At 47.3% G+C, this 17343-nt stretch overlaps 5 protein-coding genes across 5 annotated transcripts; 3 read left to right on the top strand and 2 right to left on the bottom strand.

Moving 5' to 3' along the window:
* Positions 1-59: 59 nt before the first annotated feature.
* On the top strand, positions 60-1875 carry ATNIH1004_008514 (uncharacterized protein; the record flags this gene model as incomplete). The annotated part of the gene is made up of 2 exons (XM_033573122.1): positions 60-159; positions 227-1875. The coding sequence occupies 2 exons, from the start codon at positions 60-62 to the stop codon at positions 1873-1875; spliced, it is 1749 nt and encodes a 582-aa protein (XP_033423674.1).
* A 7444-nt stretch (positions 1876-9319) lies between these two features.
* On the bottom strand, positions 9320-10899 carry CYP51 (cytochrome P450; the record flags this gene model as incomplete). The annotated part of the gene is made up of 2 exons (XM_033573121.1): positions 9320-10639; positions 10705-10899. The coding sequence occupies 2 exons, from the start codon at positions 10897-10899 to the stop codon at positions 9320-9322; spliced, it is 1515 nt and encodes a 504-aa protein (XP_033423673.1).
* An 843-nt stretch (positions 10900-11742) lies between these two features.
* On the top strand, positions 11743-14279 carry ATNIH1004_008512 (uncharacterized protein; the record flags this gene model as incomplete). The annotated part of the gene is made up of 9 exons (XM_033573120.1): positions 11743-13132; positions 13190-13277; positions 13384-13496; positions 13546-13593; positions 13648-13682; positions 13732-13798; positions 13936-13975; positions 14028-14164; positions 14212-14279. 9 exons carry the CDS (start codon positions 11743-11745, stop codon positions 14277-14279), a joined length of 1986 nt encoding a protein of 661 aa, XP_033423672.1.
* A 168-nt stretch (positions 14280-14447) lies between these two features.
* Positions 14448-15815, bottom strand: ATNIH1004_008511 (4-hydroxyphenylpyruvate dioxygenase family protein; the record flags this gene model as incomplete). The annotated part of the gene is made up of 4 exons (XM_033573119.1): positions 14448-14582; positions 14639-14996; positions 15055-15114; positions 15163-15815. The coding sequence occupies 4 exons, from the start codon at positions 15813-15815 to the stop codon at positions 14448-14450; spliced, it is 1206 nt and encodes a 401-aa protein (XP_033423671.1).
* Positions 15816-16247: 432 nt separating this feature from the next.
* hmgX lies at positions 16248-17015 on the top strand (the record flags this gene model as incomplete). The annotated part of the gene is made up of 1 exon (XM_033573118.1): positions 16248-17015. One exon carries the CDS (start codon positions 16248-16250, stop codon positions 17013-17015), a length of 768 nt encoding a protein of 255 aa, XP_033423670.1.
* Between the last annotated feature and the right edge of the window lie 328 nt (positions 17016-17343).

Below are 17343 nucleotides of genomic sequence, written 5' to 3'. Positions count from 1 at the left end.
TTACACATTGCAAAGTGTGTGGAAAGGGTTTGAAAATTGGGAACTGGAACACCAAAACAATGCCTTCACGTTTATCAACCCCCGTTCTCACGGTGGATACAGAGAAAATTCACAAAGTCGACACAGCTAATGCACAGAGCCTTCATGGGATGTGGATGGGTAAGTTTTTCCTTCACTACACACTCAGGTACGGTGAATAATAGTGGTTGACTTTGCTGTGAAACAGTATTTTCTAAATGTGCGGACTATATGGAAGAGGGCCGTCGGTTGGAGAACTTGAGTTGGAGACTCTGGACACGTGAGACATTTTGCGTGGAACCGGAAACATCTAGCGATACATCCGTTTTGCCACTCCTGCGCCAGGAAGCCGGCGATCTACCAGAACTTTCCGCCAGTGTCGAGTCCGCTGCTTCAGATCAGGCCGAGAGAATTGAGCATCATATCAAGCGCCCTAAGGGTATGGACTACAAGCCCACAGTAGTCCGCGATGATTCCTTGTTGAGCCTTGGCAGAGGCAAGGAGAAACATATCACATCACTCGGATTGGAACGGATGGTGTTGAATATCAAAGAGAAGAAGAATCTTGAACCTTTGCCCACCATGACTACAGTCGCCCCTCCTGTCGTTGACATCACTCCACGACCCTCCACTCCTACGCCTACTCCTCCATCTGTCTCTACTGCGAAGCGACCATCCCCGTATTCAATTAGCCAACAGCCGAATCAGTCTACCGAATCCTGCTCAACTACTGCTCCAGACTGCAATGAGAGCGACGCCGCAAATGTCACCGCCTCGGATACCAGCGTATCTTCTTCCGGCATTCTTCCAACCCGTGCCGAGTTGATCAAGTCGCCTAGTATTGTCCGAGGTTTCTCACCGTCGCAAGTGTCTTCGTCGTATCGGTCCCAGGCGAATTTGACTGCCGACCAGAGCCCTGCAAAATCGGCACAGTTAAAGCCCATGCCTTTTAAGAAGAAGGGCGGTATGTTTACGTTGGGTGGCTCTTCCGGCGATGATGATGAGAGTTCTTTCGAAGATCGTATGGAATTGCAGGGCCCGCATCGAAGCTCACTCTCAGATGAACTGGGAAAGCCTAATGGCAACCAGCCGAGCCCGAAGAAGGTCACTTCGTTTAAGAACCAAGTTGGGACCATTAAACCGATTAAGGAGCGATCCAGAGACAATGACGAGGACGCCATCGAGACCGAGGATGAGGTATCCGAAAGTGCTATTGATGACGAAGAGGATTCTGATTGGGAAGATTCCGTCACCGAAAGCGGCCGATCAAGTGTGGAGGAAAACCACCAGCTCTTTCAGCGTGTTGATTCTCGACCCAATCTTGTTTCGCGGCGCTCTCTTTTGACAATGATGATGCACCAACCTACCACGATGGGGGCCACTCGATCCAGTCCAGCCTTGCAACGATCGCGTCTAACATCACCGAACGGTCCCTCAATTCCCGCTTCTCCACCCGAAAATGATGGCGAAAACTTGACCATGCGTGGCCCCGACGTACCTCGTTCGAAGCCGATAATCATGAGACCACCTCCACAGTCGGTTGCTCATTCTCCCAGAACTACCAGAAGGAATATGCTCGCTACGGAGTTGACCGAGTCTCTTCGCCGTCACCTGCTATGGGAGCGACAGCAGAAGAGCACAACCGCCAATGCATTCCTCAAACGGAGACACACTGCTCATGACATGGCAAATTTGCAGGAATACCCTAATCCTAACGACGCCCAGAAAGGCCAAGGCACTAGAGTGGCGAATCCCAACGCGGCAAGTCGGAGCAAGGACAAGGATGCCGCGAAAACTGGTTCTTGGACTAATTACACTGATTTTGGTCCGTGGGAGTACCACGTGAAGGGATGGTAGAAAGCACCACTGTGTTTTTGAAACCTTTACAAAAAAGATGAGAAAAAACAACCTTATCACACTCTTTTCTGTGTCAAAACATCTCCTTTATATGGGTAATGTTTATTGACCTTGATACCCCCTTATCATACGCATTTTTTCCTTTTACCTCTGTAAAGACCCTTGATTGAAAATCCCTGTTCCACGTACGATCACGACTCTGCATAGCATATTGGCGCACACGGCATCATATGGTTGTTATTTCAGACCTAATCTTGTTTTCGGGTCTCTGCTTTTCTTTTTTTACCCCTTCAGATGTCATTGCATTATGTGGCTATCTGCTCTGTGACTATTATACGAGCCACTTCGAGGACAACGCCTCGCTTAACACAATTAATATTCATGTACAGATGATTCCATTTGTTTCAGCGGCGGGGAATGGCGGGCATTCAATTTGGGGAAGGGCTTTTTTTACGAATTTCTGTTCCAATATGTCTTGGGTGGAAGCAAAAGAAGAGGCCTAGGGGTGTCATCGTCGTGTCTAGTGACTGCTTATTTTTGATAGCAGCAGGAAAAACACACTGTTATCATGCATTTCCACGTCCATCTTTTTTTATCTCTGATACCAGATACCATACTATGCTTTGTGATTTATTCTGAGCCTTTGTTCGCGGACTGCAGTCTGCACGTACATCATGTATGTTATATTGTACTAAAAAGAATAGGAAAAAAAAAAAAAATTAAATTGCATAGACCAGTGAGATGATGTCTTGCCTTATCATTGCATGATGGAGGTGGCATTGACAGCTTGAGTACCGCTCGGCCTATATCAGGCGCCCTGATGGAGCAGGGATGTCTTAATGGGCAGCACCGGCTACAGTCCAGCTCAGTGTGCAGGTTCCTGTTGAGATCTAGAACCGTCGCATTGATCTCTTCACATGCCATGCATAATACCTTGCAATTATTAACTAGTTGCTATACTCACCACCTATTACTACTACCCCTGCTACTTTTTTCCCTTTCCCTTTTTGTTCCTTCGTCACCACTTTTTGCACTCGTTCCATCTCGAAAGAGCTCCGTTACACCCAGATCTCAAAGCTGACGATGAATTGTCAGACCAAGGGTATGACAACAAGGTAACGAAATCTAACGGAATCACTCGGATTATACCAAGGTAACATCAGACATCACTCTGACACCGAATACAATACAGTGTTTTAAGTAGCGCTGTTGGGCTAGTCTAGATAGCTTGACTAACGACTCCGTCGCTGGACGATGGACGCATCTGAATTAATTATTTGGCCTACGAGTCTGTACCTCCTGAGATATCAGGTGGATTTAGTAAACTTTGTATGGATTAGGTTTATAACTAAGATGTGAAAGTAGGTTATTGTATAGGTAGAAAAATATGGTTGCTCTTCCTACCTGTTTTGGATAGTAGGTATTCAAGCTCTATGGTCTAGGAAATAAATGCAAGACATCCTGTACGTGCAGTACATTCTTTAGTTTTCATATTTTGGATTAGCAGTGAGACTGAATTTGACTTTGTTTTGCTTGTGTTTGTGTTTGAAAGCTACCTATTCTGGCTGGCTGGCTGGCATGACGTAATTGTGATCTATGTTGCATTGGGTAATATAATACTTCAGAACAAATACGATCAACTATATGTAGCACTTAGTGAAAATAAAGAAAATAAAAAGAAAAAAAAAAAAAAAAAGTCTCCACTCCTACACTCATACTTACGAATAATACTGAATAGAATGATACTATAGGTGACGACATCCAAAATGTCCCCACTACTGACAAAAAACCCGTCCCTGAATCTCCCGAGTACCACACCCTCCGTTCCAGAAAACGAGAAACTCTGACGTCCGACTGTTCCCGACAAGCGTGGAGAACAACCTGCAAACCATTGTGGCTGGAGACCATCAGCCAGAACATGATTGGCCTAGAATGCTCATTGAGTGTCGAGCTTGTCCGAATTGAGTTTACCTCGGTGGTTTGAGGATCGAGGCTGCTGTGGATCTCTAAAACCTACAAGTACGGAGGTACGGAGTTTGGAGAAAGTCTAAGGTGGTCCAGTCCAGTCTGCCTGGGTCCAGTAGCTTCTCGACTTAAAAGGTCTGAGGGGCAACCTAAGTTACTTTCTCTCTTTCAGACTTTCAGCTGCTCTGTGGGCGGATCTACGGAGTACTGTGGGTCGGGCAAAGGTCGGGCAGCAGGGTGATTTGTGGATGAGTACAGAGTAGAATCCTAGCTTCACCGGTAATAAGTGTTATGCAATGACAATGTATGATGGTGACGAGACAGTCTTGGTAGATGCGGACTATTAAAAACCTGATCATTGAGTTGTGGAGAGCATGGTTGGTTTTGATCACCCATCATACTGTACCTAGTTCTATCATACTCTGTAGTTTCTCCAGCAGACGAAGAGATTGTAAGTTAGTGTGTTCTTCCCTATTTCCTTTTTCATCCTGCATGTAGGTCATGGTCTAGATGAATTGTGATGGACACTCGCCATTTGTGCCATGCCGGTGCCTTCGGGTTGCCGTACTCCGAGTTTCGGCATGCCGAACAGTCGGAGACTTGATATCGGGGAGATTGACAATTGAGCAAAACTTCGATGCATACCTATATCTTGCTTGTACATATTCTTTTCTTCTATTTTGATAATTTATTGATACTTTATTTATTATTTCATTTATATACCTCTTTTCAGAAGCAGTGGTAGCCAGAATTTTGCAGTAAATCACCTAACATTACAGTGCGCTTCTATATAAGGTACTCAGGAATATCTGATCCCAAATATCTGATCCCAATGGTCCAGTGGAATAAGATCCTGAGCTTGGCTATAACACCGAATCACACAATATCCGGAATAGTGTCAAGGGTTGACCCCAATGTATTGCTCAGGCATGGCCTTCGCTCCTATATAGGGCGCAAGATGCGACTGATCTTCGATCAGTCGCCTTGTACCTTTTTATATGGTCTAGTGATTTTACCTCTGCTAGCGCAGAGACAACCAAACCATCACAAACACTCCCGTTCAAAGACTTAGTTCCTTCCCATAGTGCGTACGGAGTACATCTGATCTACAAATTTTATTTAATAGGAAATGGGCATCTGCGGAGCCTTTTAGTTTCACGCTATCTTCGATCCATCTCGATTAGTTAAGGCATGCCGCTATATAGTCTCGGACGGTCAGCCCTGCTCCCTTAATACAGTCTGTTATTCAGCACGCTAGTTGTATAATTTAGAGTATTTCTTACCCCAGCCGACAGTTACGGTCCGCTGAACTACAAACTAACGGCGCAGCATTGTAGGACAGGACACTCTTAATATTTAACGTGGCTGAGTTGGATTGTTTCTTAACTTCTATGGCGGAGTATATGGCTGGGACACAAGAATTTCTAACAAAATCTAGACACTCTAGAGTCAAGAGAATGGGGAAGTACATCATCCATATCGAAGAATACCATCCCAACATCCTGATTAGCGAATCAGATAATCATGTGAAATTTGAGACCATGCCATATCGAGACCAACTCCGTCGGAGTTCCCGTACATGGCGTCGCAAGAAACATAAAAAAGAATGAGATAGAGTCTGTTGGCGCAGATAAGACCCTTGGCTGGCTGTGAGATTTATACCCATGGGTTTTATTTTAATTTTTAATTTTTAATTTTTATTTTTTGGCTTTATGGGTGTGCAGAAAACAAGGTTCGCGTGCACATGCTTCGAGAAGCTTTCTAGAATGGTCACGGGTATACTACTTCGTATAATCAAGGCATTAAAACACGCTTCCATGGATGTGGTTTAGCGGTATTGTATCTACTGTGTAAGTGGTTTTCGACATACCATGGTATTGTGTAGATTAGGTGGTTGTGGCAGCGGGGCGCGTGGGATGGCGGCCATTGTTGGTAACTTGGTACCCGGTATGGTATGGTTTATGGTATTCGTATTGATAGTGTATGATAGTTACGGTACGGCCTTGTCTGCCTACCTTGGGAATTTCTCGGCGTCGAGCGTTTTTTTTTTTTTTTTTTTTTTGAAGTTATGACCAATAATGCCCACGATCTTTCCAAAGAATCGATACTCAATGGTGTTGCGAGTATCTGATTTTTATATGTGAGGCTTTTTTCCCCTCCCCTGATTGAGTCATAGACACTTGGAAATTTGTGTAGCCATTACCACTGTGATTGGCTCGACTGCTCGTGAGAGTCACCATATAGAGTATAGTTAGTCTCTACCTAGGTTCATGCATAGTTACCAGGAATGGATCAATATCTCTTGTTACTTAGTGCGAATGGAGCAGAGTAGCACGAGTAGTAGACACGGGTTCCAGCAAGGAACCCAATCCCGATACTCTCACAGACACGTCTCCGCCGACCGCCAGTTTAGTTACTCCGCATTTAGTCACTATCAAACTGACAGTTAACCGCCTAAAGTTACATGGGCCGGAGGACTTTGCTCCGTTTCGCTGTTTAGGTTCATACTATCTGTATGGAATTCTGCTAGAGTTCGGATGGAATCCTTTAAGTGTCTAGTGGCTGTGCGGGCTCTGTTTTGTATGCAGAGTATATGGGGTGGACTTGATATACCTGCTTACATTCCTTGTTCCGGTGCATCAATCGGTGATATTATCGGGAATATGGTGATTGACAATTCGTCTGAAATGGATGATCATTGAGCCAGTTAAGGAGTGAATTTCGACCATTGGTGGATGGGAAATCTCGGAGGAATTCTGCTCCATAGAAATGCCCTTCTGGAAGACGTTGCTTCATCGATTGCTCGTAAGATCGAGGCTTGTTTGAAAGGACGGAGTAATGAAAACTTGCATGCGCATGTAGGTCTGTATGGCTATCCAGACGTTATTGGATTACCTGGTAGGAATGCGTAGTGCATACTTCAGCTGGAGGTATCACTGTTTACGTGAAGGTTGTCAGTTTCAGACGCGGTTTGAGCCAAGTCACTAGAAAATTTGGAGGATTTCTTCCGCTTCCTATTTATTCATGGTGAGGTTGCTACCTACCATGCCATTCATGATAGAATCTTACTGCTTACCTCGGATCGTACTTTAAAATCTCAGTTGGTCTGCTGACTCGTACTTGTGTGTTGATCGCCTGGTTAGTCAGCTCCCCTCCTGATTATTTTCGTCCGGTGGATCGAGGTTGCATCCCGGCTGGGCCTTGGGCGTCCGCAAATCACCACCGAGGAGGCCCTGTACGTCAGATGAGGGATGTGCGGGGAGGAGGCTAAAGACTCGAGATAATTTGGTGGGGAAGTGGGAAAATCGCCGCCATGAGATGACCCCTCCTTGACGTGATCTATCATTAGCATCTGGTAATATTAATCCCACAAGCGCGCCCGGCTATGTTTTATTTATGCTGACTAGTAAATATAGCGATGATGGTCATCTCCAGCGCATAGGTAGGTGCTGGATGCCAGATAAAGTAGCTCATCTCTGGTTGCTTTTTGGCCTGATCCATATCAGGCCCACGGTCACATACCATGGTACTTCCCATAAGATGACCTCAGTTCACTTGACCCTACATTCAGTGTGAATGAAATCATAATGCAGCAACGCTCTGAGCTCTTCTATTGTCCAAAGCCCGACAAACATGATCCAGGCGTACCCTGGCCAGAACTTCCACGGCATATGCAGGTCGGAGTGACCGAGTAGAGAGAGGCAGTATGTAATCCAATGATGAGAGGCATAGCAGATAGGTGGTTAGATAACATCGGCCAGACCATTGATGCCAGCCGTCGGTCCGGAGGTCCAGCCCCTGAGAATACAGGAGACAGTATCCGAGGGTGGATGATGACTTTACTTCGGGCTGACGACTCTGCTGATGGAGGGTGCAAGAGCCCCTACGATGAGGTGGACTGGATGGCATCTATGGAAACGAATTTGGTATCATCATGGTCGATGTAGCTATTGCAGGTTTCAACCACGTCAACGGCAACCTTATAGACAATTTAGACTATTTCTTTTTTTTTTTAAAGAAAAGAAAAGAAAAGAAAAGAAAAGAAAAAAAGAGAGCTACACATGATTGAATAATGTAATAGCGGAAGAGGCCAGCAGAAGAAAGGATCCAGGACTGTCTCCGCTTTGATATCATGTTGATCGAGTCCGACTGTCACAACCCAAGAAATAGGTGAACTCCTATCACGTGGCGCTGCTCCCTCGAAAGTCTGGTTTACTCATTCCTTCTTACTTCGTCCATCCCCCCTCGATAGCATCCTTGTCCCTCTCCACTGGGCAGCTGCAGCTATCTGGGAACTGACCTCGTCGCTTGCATGGCTCGTCCGACATCCGACGGCCACTGTCGATCCCAAGGTCACCAGGTCTCTGCGTTGGCAGTTCAATCACACTGTGACTTTTCCTGGCGTCCGTAGTCGCCAGGAAAAGTGACTGACAAGTCATCAATGTTCGCGATTATTGTTCTTGTTCTCTGTCGAGATTTCCGCTGATCCCGATCCCACGATACAAGCCCGTTATGACCCGTGATCCTCTTGGGCCTAGGATGGGGAAGGATTACAGTAGTGAACCAGCCCGACGGTTTGGATAGAATGGGTGAACGACGCACTTGACGCTATCAGTTGCCCCCTAAGGCGTATCATCTAATGGCTAGATGGATCCCTTGATACCTCTGAAAAAAAATTTTTTTTTATTCGATTGCCTCTGACTGAACAGAAAGTACATCATTTTCTCAATGGCGGCGAACCTCCTGCTTCGTATTCTAGGTCTAGGTCATCATAGATTTACGCCTCGACAAGCATGTCTTCAATGATGGTGTGTTGATCAACCGTATCCAGACATTTTCCCTTGTTATTCTTTTCCCCAAACCCCTGGCCTTCCCCTGAATTCGACAAAATTTTCCTGGTCACACGCTCCCTCATAGTTCTTATTTTGACAGGGATTAATTTTCCGCTGCTGAGTTGGCACAACGCTCAGCCTCAAAAGTACCGTAGCACTTTGCCTATGCGCTGTGTGGCCCTTCAATCTTCCGCAAAAAGCAGGTCAAATGCTTCTGCTTCTTCACGCGCAAAGCCCGGGACGGGTGTGTTGCCCTATCATTTCTACCCTGGTCAAGTTGGAGCGGTATTGCAGGTCAATAGTGGATACAGAGATGGTATTTACTTTTCGTGGTTTTGTTGGTTACCTGGCTAGTGTATTGATGATTGGGACTTTTGATTGTCTATCCAATTGGTAGGGTGGCATGTGTACGGAGTAGAGCAGCATTTTTCGTTTCTTTTTCTGGCTGGTACTTGACTATATCAGGTGTGTTTGTATCTCAGAGACGCTGTTTTCGAATTCAAGATCAAAATATTTATATTATATGCGTTAATGTGGGTTTCATAATAAAGTGGAAAGTGTCAATCATGCGAAAGGGATTACGTTACATAGAGATCGATGAAGAATATCGTGCACGCCTGAGATCAATCCCACTCAAACACTCTAGGCTATGGGGAACGTCGCTCCCATCCTATCGTGGCTCCCTTCATGGGCCCAGAAAACAGAGACGAGTAGTCTGTATTCGGAATGCCTTTTCTACCATCCACATTATACAATTTCATGTTGCGCACAATCGTGGCGATAATGACTTCCAGATTGAGATAGGCGAACTTCTCACCAATGCAGCGGTGACGACCAGCACCGAAGGGGAGATAAGGACTTGCGGTACCTTTGGACACAGTGCCATAGCCATAGTCAACCATCTCCCCGTCATCTTCCTTTTCCTGGTGGTTCTCCCAGCGATACGGATCCCACCGCGTCGCATTGGGGAAGTAGTCCTCACTCAGCGCCGTCATGATAGGGGAGGCCAACAGGACATGGTCGGTAGGGATGACGTATGAAGTTCCAGGGATGGGGAGTGGGTTCTTAACCTTGCGCATAATCGAATGAATAGAAGGGTTAATACGCAGTGTTTCCTTAATGACGTTCTGGAGTAGTGGCAGGCGATCCAGGTCTTTGTATTCCAGGGGCGGAAGGTCATTCGTGCCGTTCCCGAGGTTAGCGATTTGTTCCTGATACAACTTCTCGACCATGTCAGGTTCGGCAGCGAGTCGAAACATGATCCACGAGCTGATGGACGAGGAGGAGTGTTGACCTGCCATCAGCAATGTGATCATCATGTGAGCGATTTCCTTGTCCGGCACCGGGGTTCCATCTTTGTAGGTACACTTCATGAGGTTCCCGATCATATCCATGGTCTCCTTGCGGGGGTTCTGGCGGCGTTTGTTGATAATATCTGTGTAGATCTCCCTCATGCGGGAATGAGCGGCATCACGCTTTCGATTTCGTGGCAACGGAACCCAAGGAAACATGAAGTTAATGGGGGTGAATCCCCCGTCGAGGTCATGATACAGGTCGGCAAATTCAGCCGTGAGTTTCTTGCGAACCTCCTCGCCTTGCAGCGCACGGCCTGCGGTAAAGATAGTGATTTCAGCCATGGCGGCGCAGACATCAACCACTCCAGAGGGGCCTTTGAATTTGGGGGAGGTTTTGATATAATCCAGGACTTCCGTCTCAATCAGTTGGACGTGCGACTCCAGCGCGCTCTGTGTGAGACCGAATTTGATGAACTTCTTCTGCTCCATGAACTTCGCATTGGGAACGTCGTACACGACATCAGATCCGAATACCGGTGTAGTGAGAAGGCCATATATCTCCTCTGCGTTTACATCTTTCAGTTTTCCATTGAGGATAAAGTCGTTGCCCTGGACGCCCAGATATACGGTTGTCTTCTTGCCCATGAGAACAAAGGTGAAGATATCGCCATACTATGTGGATTGCATGTTAGTAGACCAACGCATTCGGAGAATGCCTTCAAAACCAATCAGCTCACCATTTGTTTGCATGAAGAGAAGAAGGCGTACGGGTCCATTCCATAACTGACAGTGTTCCCTAAGAAAGGGATCCAGTGGAAGACAACGGGCGGCTTCGACTTGTCATGGAAGAGCAGCTGGCGCGCAACATTTAGGAGGATGACAACCAGTGCAGTCACAGCCGCATAGACACATGTCTGAGCAAAGGAGACCATAATGACGAATTCCTCCAGCTCAAGGTGGCAGGAAAGACGAAGGAATTGACCAGGAAGAGTCATATAAATAAAGATCCATTGTCTCAAACAGGCACCACCTTTCCCCCTTAGTTGTCTCCACGATCAGATCACACATTGCCACTATGGACAATCGGAACAACCCTTCCAACTACGCTGACACCACCTATCAGATGCTTGTTCTTTGGAGAACGTAGCGCTGTCGGCCGTTCCTGATCCGAGTCGCACCACCCGGATCTAGCCAGGGACAACATAATCCACGTCAATCACCTTACCGGATATAGTAATACTCCATGCATGTAAAGTTCCATCACTGCTGGAGTAGATGCTGGAATTCGCCCTAGAAAGATAATCAGTAAACTCGATCAATTGTATTCATGGAATTACTAATTCCATTGTACTATTGGGCAACACTATTTGGCAATTGGGCCTCAGCAACTGCTTAGTCACAAGCTTAGTACTTGCTCTGCCCTCTGACTCATTTCTCCCAGGTGGCACGGAAGGGACTGACTGTGAATAGATGTTCGAGTTGAAACTATGAGTCTTCAGTCCAGCAAAGACCAGTCATCGTGACTCCTTGTGATTCATCATCCTGTTTTGGCAGTTCGTCTCCACTTTGCCACGACTTCCTGTCTGAGACTGGGGTGAATGCTGACTCAGCTTTGCACCTCTCTAATTACTTAATAATCAACATCATCCATCTGTATGGAATGTACATCCATCTTGTGTCGATCTATCTACTGCCTCCTTAATCTTTCTTTTATATCCTCCAGGATTCTTCGTTTAGTGACCACAAACCACTGCCAAATAGTTGTCCCAGGGAGAATGAACAATCCCGGTTCTAATGGGAGCCAGAGGCCCATCTCCAAAGCCGAAAGTGCCACTCCACGCGAGTTCCAGATAAACCAATTGAGACGGCGGTTTCGACCAACAGAGTGTACAGATGAGTATGGAACGATCTTCACGTTTGGATTGGCGCCGTCGGACCCCGACTTCCCGTTTGAATTGGACAAGCTCCAATGCATTCTACATGTCCCATCAACATATCCTGCCGGGGCAAGGCCCACTTTGAAAGTAACCAATCCTGAAATGGGACAACCATTTCGGGACAATGTCGCCCGAGGATTTGATGATATTGTTGATAGCACGCTGAGAAGTGGTGGCCGTGGTACTCTGTTGACATGGATGAACACCCTCGATCGACACCTGGAAAGGTTACTCACCACGACGGAGAGAGGTCCCACACTCAAATTTGTCACAAATATTGGCAGTAGAGGAAATGAGCCGGCAGGGTCTCAAGAATTGACTGAAAAATTGCAGTCGCTACATGTACCGCTTGAAAGCCAACAGTATGCCTTGATGACCGAGACTCCAACCCGCGTGTTTTTTGCGGAAGAAAAGGCGCAGGTCGAGAAAAGAAGGGCCATGGAAACAAGGCAAATAGAGGCTCGTTTAGGTCGACTGCCATTGTTCCAGAAGTCAAAAGATGAACTCTCATTTGTCATTCCGATCCATCCGCCTAAGGCGGAGCGGCTGCCATTTTCTCTGCGGTCTGTTACGACCGTCAAGCTATTGGTGCCGCGCTTGTATCCTTTAGAACCCAGTGCTGTGGAACTGCATGGCGTCGATAGCATAGAGGCACGGTCTGTTGAAGCTGGGTTTGCACAGTGGATTAAAGGAAACACCAATCTGAATCTAATGTCACAGATTAACTATTTGACAAGCAATATGCATAATTTTGCAAAGACGCCTTTGGAGGAAGCCTCCAATCTAGTGTCTGGGCCTGTACCTACGGACACACCAGTGAGGGACGAATCACCGACGACCAATGATGTACAGATTGGAGATAAACCACACCTCCGTGTTGTCTCTCGGCCGCCAGAGTGGTCGGTAGTCGATCGCGGTAGCGGTAGCGACGACACGGATTCGTATACCTCGGAAGAATATTCTTCAGATGAGGATGACGATGAAGGAGGAGCTCCAGTTCCCAGTCTGCCCGAACCGACAACCGAGCGAGGAGTTGCGCTTTCCTTTCCATTCATTGAACTCTACGGAATTGAACTCTTGGACTTGGTTGGCCTTTCAATAACGGTAAAATGCGAGCGATGCAAGGAACAAATGGACGTGAAAAATGTTCCCCAAGCTAAAGACCAAAATGATGTCTTTATCCCTAAAATTGAGACGTGTAAGAAATGCGCGAACACAATGAGCATTGGTATGTCCTGGGATGTCAGAGAACCGAAACATTGAGCTAAATGCTATCCTTGTGTAGGGTTCCGCCGGCAGTTGATACATTCGCATTCGAATCGTGCTGGATACCTGGATCTGGATGGTTGTGTTATTGCGGATCTTCTTCCTAGGTAAGTGTCAATGCTTACGAATGTTCCTAAAGACAATACTTGGCGCTTTGCTATGTGTATCAACCATACAGGTCTGCTACAGGACTTATAGTTGACATCCTCACAGTAGTTTTATTCCCACCTGTGCAGAATGCTCAACTTCTTTCCATGCGCCTGGTGTTGTTGCTGTTCGTGGGGAGAGTGCAATGGCTGTGTGTCGCCAATGCCATCGTAAAATGGGTATGTCTCTACGATAATGGATGCAGAATTAAGCGCTCACCCAGTTTAGTGTTTAAATTGCCAGAGGTCAAGTTCTTGAGAGTAGGATCTGCTGCTTGTGAGTCCTATGATGATGACATTTAGTCGAGAATATGCTAATACTGCTGACTAGTTACCTCTCGTGATCGTGCTCCACAGCGCAAGAAGGTATGGAGTTGGAACACACCATGCGAATTAAGAGCTAACGGGTTTAAAGCCCAAGGAAGACCTTGGTATTGTCGCTGGGCAAGAACTACCCCGCCGGGGCCGTTGTATGCATTATGGTAAGAGCTATCGCTGGTTCAGATTTAGCTGCTGTACAAAGGTTTTTCCATGTGACAAGTAAGTTACATGACTCCCCCTCTGTCTATTCTTCTTGTCTCATGCACGATGCTGATCTAATTCAGATGCCACGACGCAGCTACCGACCATCCTAACGAACATGCAAATCGCATGATCTGGTAAGCATTCCCAGTATATTAGGTCCACTTGATCCCTAACACGATCTTGCAGTGGTTTCTGCTCGCGCGAACAGATCTACCGGCCCGAGAACTGCGGGATATGCCGTGCAGTTCTCATTGGCAAAGCAGGAAGCGGGTTCTGGGAAGGAGGTAAGGGAACACGGAACAAAGTTCTCATGAGCCGGAAAGGTATGTGTTGTTTGTGCTATACTGTGTTATACGCTGACCACTTCTAGATCCACGGAAGTACAAGCGTCGTCCAGGAACAACGCCGAGAGGTTTGTCGAAAAAGAAAGATAGGTAATCGTCCAATCATGACGTGTGCAAGTAGCAGAAAACAATAATTACATGTCCAAATGGTATTGACTATTATCAACGCTACGTACAAGACGACATGCTATACATATGTAACAAACAAGCAAGCCAAAATTCATAGTCATATACATCATCATTTCACGTGTTGCCATTCGTTCTAGATCAGGTTCCCGCGAAGCTCCTGCTCCCGCTCGATCGCCTCGAAGAGAGACTTGAAGTTACCGGCTCCAAAGCCCGAGAAGTTGTGTCTCTGGATGATTTCAATGAAGACCGTAGGTCTATCCATCAAATGCTACACGCAACGTCAGTTCAAGTCCCTACAAATATAACCGGTTCAACTCAACATACCTTGGTGAACAGCTGCAGCAGGTATCCACCCTCGTCGAAATCGATCAGAATATCCAGACTGCGTATGGTCTCAAAGTCCTCATGCAACGTCAAACCGGCCTGCTTCAGTCGAAGTCTCATGGTCTCGTAATAGGTGTCGGGCACTTTGATGAACTCGACTCCACGAGCCTTGAGGTTGGTGATGTCACGGATAATATCGTCTGTCAAGAGGGCAATGTGCTGCACGCCAGCGCCGTTGTAGAAGTCCACATATTCCTCGATCTGGGACTGCTTCTTGCCCTTTGCAGGCTCGTTGATGGGCATTTTCACAACCTCGTTAGGCGACGCCATGACGATACTCTTCAAGGCGGAGAACTCTCTACTCTTTGTTAGCGGGAAGCGCACCAACAATTATCAAGGACATGGAGAATACTCACGTGCAGATATCCTTGTCATCTACGGACCAGAAACGATGGAAGCCAAGAGCCTTCTCATAGCTACAAAACTTTAGTTAAATTTGATATAGAAGGGGAGATGTCACATACTATTCACAGATCTTATCCATCTCATTCCAGTCTTGGTTACCAACGCAATGATCGATGCGGCTCAAAGGCACATCAGGCAGCAGCTGCGAGATGGGATCCACTTCGTCAACAGCCTTGTACCCTGGCAGGAAGGTACCGCGGTAGGCATTTCGCTCGACCAAGGTGTGCACTGTCTGTCCATATGTTTGGATCTGGGCGACCTTCACGGAGCCGTCGTCATCCTCAAGGACACGGGAATGAGAGACCACCTTGGCGCCGTTGCTCACAGCGGCACTGAAGACGGCGTCAACCGAGTCGACTTCAAAAGCAACGTCCTTGACGCCGTCACCGTGCTGCTCCAGATGGCTGTGGATATCCTTCATCTGTTCTTGCTCATCCGGGGATAAACGGTCTAGCTGGTCCAGGGACCGCAATGGCGAGGTAAGGATGAAGGTGATATCACCATTGCGGACGACATGCGAGCAGATGCCTCGACTGCCTGTCTCGAGGCCGCGGTATGCCACACGGCGGAAGCCCATGCGGGTGATATAGTAGGTGGCCGCTTGCTTGGCATTGCCCACATACCAGTGGACATAGTCATAGCCTTTGTAGCCACCCAGGCTAGAGGCAGTAGCCCGGTTAGTAGGAGGCGGGGAGATAGCGGTGGGGGCCATTGTGTGGAAGTATAGAGAGAATTCAGAGACCCTCGACTAATGGTGGCAAATGGAAATGCGATGGCGAAGATGAGATAGATATATAGTTCCTGAACGGGATGATGGAGAAACGGGTCAGCAAGAATAACCATAGACGAGTGGCATCGATGCATTATAAATCCGCTGACGCGGATATCTTCTTTACCCATGGAATCCATGCCCCCAGCGTCCGAATCACAGCAAGTGTAGACAATCCTGAGGCTATAAGGGGTGGCGACGGTTCGGAGCGGATATTGGCAGGAAAAGGCCGGATGATGGCGGATATTTGCAACATCCGGCTGATATCCTCGTTTCTCGGATATATGACTTTACTTATAATTAAATCCGTTTCAAAATCAGGCACTATCATCTTCATAATTATCTCTCTCATACACTCTACAATTCACAAGCAAAATGACCACCATCCAGCCCTCGCATCCCTCCCTCACCTCCAACGATTCCGCCGTCCTCCAAGCCCTCTTCGACGCGGAATCCTCTCCCTCCTCCGCCGTCACTATTGACTCTTCACTACCTGCATTCCCAGCACATCTGCACCTACCTGAAGACCTCGAATCCCTCAGACAACGCGAACTCTCCATCGTTCGCACCCTCCAACCCACCGCCATCACCCTCGAGACCATCCAAACCGCCATCCAAGACCTCGCCACCCTCATCGCAGACCACCCGACCTACCCATCCGCCTACGTGAATCGCGCTCAAGCCCTCCGTACCCTCATCGATCATCAGACAGGTACTACTACCAACAATAACGACTTCAGCGAAGAAACCAGTCTCTTCGACCCGACCAACGCCCCAACTACATCCGCTATCTTCGACGACCTCTCCAAGGCCATTTCTCTTTCCACGCCGCTGTCCCCCCCGGACCCGGTGTCGCCCCCGCAGGCCCGCATCCTCGCGGACGCACACACCCACCGCGCATATCTCCTTCTCAAGGCGGCGCGGTGGAAGCGAACCCCATTTGCGCCACGCGACGGCGGTCCGGCGAAGTTGCGGGACGTGCCGGCCGATCAGCTCGAGGAGATGGCGAGTCGGGATTTCTTCTTCGGTGGTCGGTATGGGAATAAAGTTGCGCAGCAGATGGCCGTGCAAACGAATCCGTATGCGAAGATGTGTGGTGCCATTGTTAAGGAGGCGATGAGGAAGGAGATTGAAGGGTTATAGGTAGTTTGTTGGGTTTTGTGGTTGTTAGGCGTGGGGGTGGTTTATGCATTTATAGGGCATAGTAATCGAATATTAGTATGGCATATATTGTATGGTTAAGTGTAATAGTGTATATAAGAAGTATATACATATCTACCTCAACTCGTTCTTAGTAAGGCAGGAGTATAATGAACCCTGAGAACTTTATATACTACAAATCAAGTACGTTTCCAGTAAATAGAGAAAGAACCTCTGCATTCGCAACAAAATTCGGAAAAACCAAGTGGAATAACCTATATCAAGACCCTTGTAGATATTACCTCCCTACAACGACATAGCAAGCACATCG

Source organism: Aspergillus tanneri, assembly GCF_003426965.1.
Source record: "Aspergillus tanneri strain NIH1004 chromosome Unknown AapTan_6_pilon_pilon_pilon, whole genome shotgun sequence".
Classification (NCBI taxonomy): Eukaryota; Fungi; Ascomycota; class Eurotiomycetes; order Eurotiales; family Aspergillaceae; genus Aspergillus; species Aspergillus tanneri.
This window is presented reverse-complemented; position numbering and strand designations above follow the sequence as displayed.